The sequence below is a fragment of the Gavialis gangeticus genome, unplaced genomic scaffold (genome assembly GCF_001723915.1).
Source record: "Gavialis gangeticus isolate Ggan-Ray unplaced genomic scaffold, GavGan_comp1, whole genome shotgun sequence".
Classification (NCBI taxonomy): Eukaryota; Metazoa; Chordata; order Crocodylia; family Gavialidae; genus Gavialis; species Gavialis gangeticus.
The window spans coordinates 201,718,132-201,720,743 of NW_017728992.1; the positions used below are offsets into that span (position 1 = coordinate 201,718,132).

The 2,612-nt window shown below is 44.2% G+C and overlaps 1 protein-coding gene across 6 annotated transcripts in view; it reads right to left on the reverse strand.

The window, feature by feature from the left end:
* PTK2 (protein tyrosine kinase 2) overlaps positions 1-2,612 on the reverse strand; it is a 463,084-nt gene that overhangs the window by 11,033 nt on the left and 449,439 nt on the right. For 5 of the 6 annotated variants that reach the window (XM_019528216.1, XM_019528218.1, XM_019528213.1 and 2 more), the window contains one exon: positions 731-739. The exons of the other annotated variant lie outside the window; for it this stretch is intronic. In XM_019528216.1, coding sequence (XP_019383761.1) covers positions 731-739 — 9 coding nt within the window. The remainder of the gene's footprint in view (positions 1-730; positions 740-2,612) is intronic. 6 annotated transcript variants of the gene reach the window in all.

Sequence of the window (2,612 nt, forward strand, 5' to 3'; positions counted from 1 at the left end):
GCACTGGAATACCAGTGCATCGGAGCAGACTCAATCAATTAGAGTCTGCTCCAGTGTGGCAATTACGGCACTCCAGCAGCCTCCTGCATCTCGCGTATCAGTGTGTCCGTGCTTCAAAATGGCAGCACAGGAGCTTTATCTAAACCTCGTTTGACAAGCTGCCACCATTTGGAAGTGCAGGGATGCTGATACACAAGATGTTTTGGGCACCTGAATTAAAGTGGCTCTCGGAGCTGCTCCAATTCAAGTGTCCTCCCCTCCTGCACCCAAAGCACATGTATAAATGCCCTGAAATACTGAATTAATGCACATTAGGCTGTGCCAATGCACAGTAGTGCATTTGCATGCTTTTTTAGTGACGCTTCATGCATAGTAGACTATTTTACTGCTCATTAGCATAATATCACTTTATGATGCTTCAATGTGCAGTAAAATAGTCTACTGCACATGAAAGTGCACATGTAGACACACCCAGAGAAAGCCATCAGACTGCCTACGTGGAGCTTTGCCGGAGTAAGGAATCCAGGCTTTAGCACAGTGTTGCCACGTTCCACTAAGGAGGTGTTGAAAGAAAATCCAGTACAGAAGCAACTGAATATACTGACTGGAAAATGCCTTGGGTAAAGGAAGCCTGTTACTGGTGGGAGGTGGGGAATTCAGAAGTTACAGCAATGTCGCATGCAAAGACATCTGTGATTAGCGCGCGCACACACACATACTCTGTGCTTACCCGCCATGGCTATTGTTGAGCAGAATGTGGGGGAAGGTTAAAGAAATTTACCAGAAGGAAGGAAAAAAGAAAAACAATATTAATAATGGAGCAGGAAAAAACCAGACAAAACACCACAGCAATAAGAGACCAGTTTAAAAAAAGCCTGCTAAAAAATGTGGGGGGAAAAGCATTCTTAAGAACTCTGCCTGTGTCTTGTTAGCTCCCAGTTCATTTGTTACAGAAGCCTGTGCCCCCTGCTCAGCACCCAGCGCAGCGAGTAGAGATGTCGGCCATGCACCCATGCTTACACTATATGAAATAAATGGGGGAGATGACATGCAAAGCTGGACAGGAACATGCCAATCTGGCAAGGAGGAAGAGGGTAAAATGGAGCCAGGGACTCTGTCACAGTGGGAAGCAGTGGCCTGGAGAAAGGCCGGTCCTTTTACACGTACCATCAGTCCATTTCTCAAGAGATCAGGCCAAGGTTACACAAGCCTCCCTTGAACTTTTAAGTGCTTGTCACAGGAAATATTTACCCATCGAACTGTACTGCCCATGCTCATAGAGCCTGGTCAGGCTTGTGGCTAAAACTACTGAGAGACCATTCTGGATGCATGACACACAGGCCATCTGATCCCTCTGCTAGGCCTCGGTTTCAGAAGAATTGCATCTGTATTCCTGGATAGTTTATAGATTCATAGATTCATAGATTAAGGGTCGGAAGGGACCTAGTAGATCTTCTAGCCCGACCCCCCGCCAGGGCGGGAGAACAACAAAAACCCCAAAAAGAGAAATGGGACTCAAACGAGTCCAGCTAGGTGGGCATCCAGCCTCTTCTTAAAGACCCCCAGGGTAGGGGCCAGCACCACTTCCCTTGGAAGTTGGTTCCAGCTCCTAGCCGCCCTAACGGTGAAGTAGTTTTTGCGGATGTTCAATCTATACCTCCTCTCCAACAGCTTGTGCCCATTTCTCCTTGTTATGCCAGCGGGCGCTAGGGGAAACAGCATCTCCCCCAAACCCCTCTGGTCCCCCCCTAGTTAGTTATTTGTGCGTCTCTCCCGTTTCTATAGCCAACACCAACACTGCTCAACCACAGACTAAAATGGCCAGGGTTATCTTTGCACGGGCTGGCTGATTTTCTCTCAACAAAACACCGTGTGCTGCACATTTTTGGCATAATCAACTTGGGATTAAAGAACCCAATTCTTGTCCTTTTACTTGGACTTGGCCATTATGGAAAAAGAGACATAGGAATTTATATGCTCAACCAGCCTGCAGGAGACAGGCTGCTTTATCATACTGTATGCTCTCACGATTCCAGAAAAGTCTTCAGTTTTGTCCAAAAGCAAAGCACTGCAACTTCCTGAAAAAGGGTAAAGCAAACCCATTTTAAGATTGGTGTAGAATCTCAGTTGACAACAACTCATTTCAGCTATGCCATTCAGACTTGACCCTGTCAGATGAGAAGTCCAGGTTAGTAGAACATGACTTTGGAAAAGTAAAACACTGTTTCCTTTTATGATGTACTGCATAGCTTTGGCATCAATCCATACCCTCAAGTAATATGTCCTTACAGAGGAGACCATGAAAATTCTTGCTGTTGCTAGCTATACCTTATGCTAGGGAACAGCTGATTTTAGAAATTATTAGAATTATTTTTCACCACCTATATCCTTCTAAACATTAATACTCGGTATACATTATTGCATGAGAAATTGGGATGGAAAGAAAGCAAAGTCTTTGTGCATAGTTGAACATAAAACTCCATAAATAGTTTATAATATGAAAGATATCTTTATTTAATTCTATTTAAATATGTCTAAAATGTTTTAACTTGCCTCTCTGTGGCTTCATTAGCATAACATGGGAGTCCATGTCTTTTATAAATTTTCTTTTG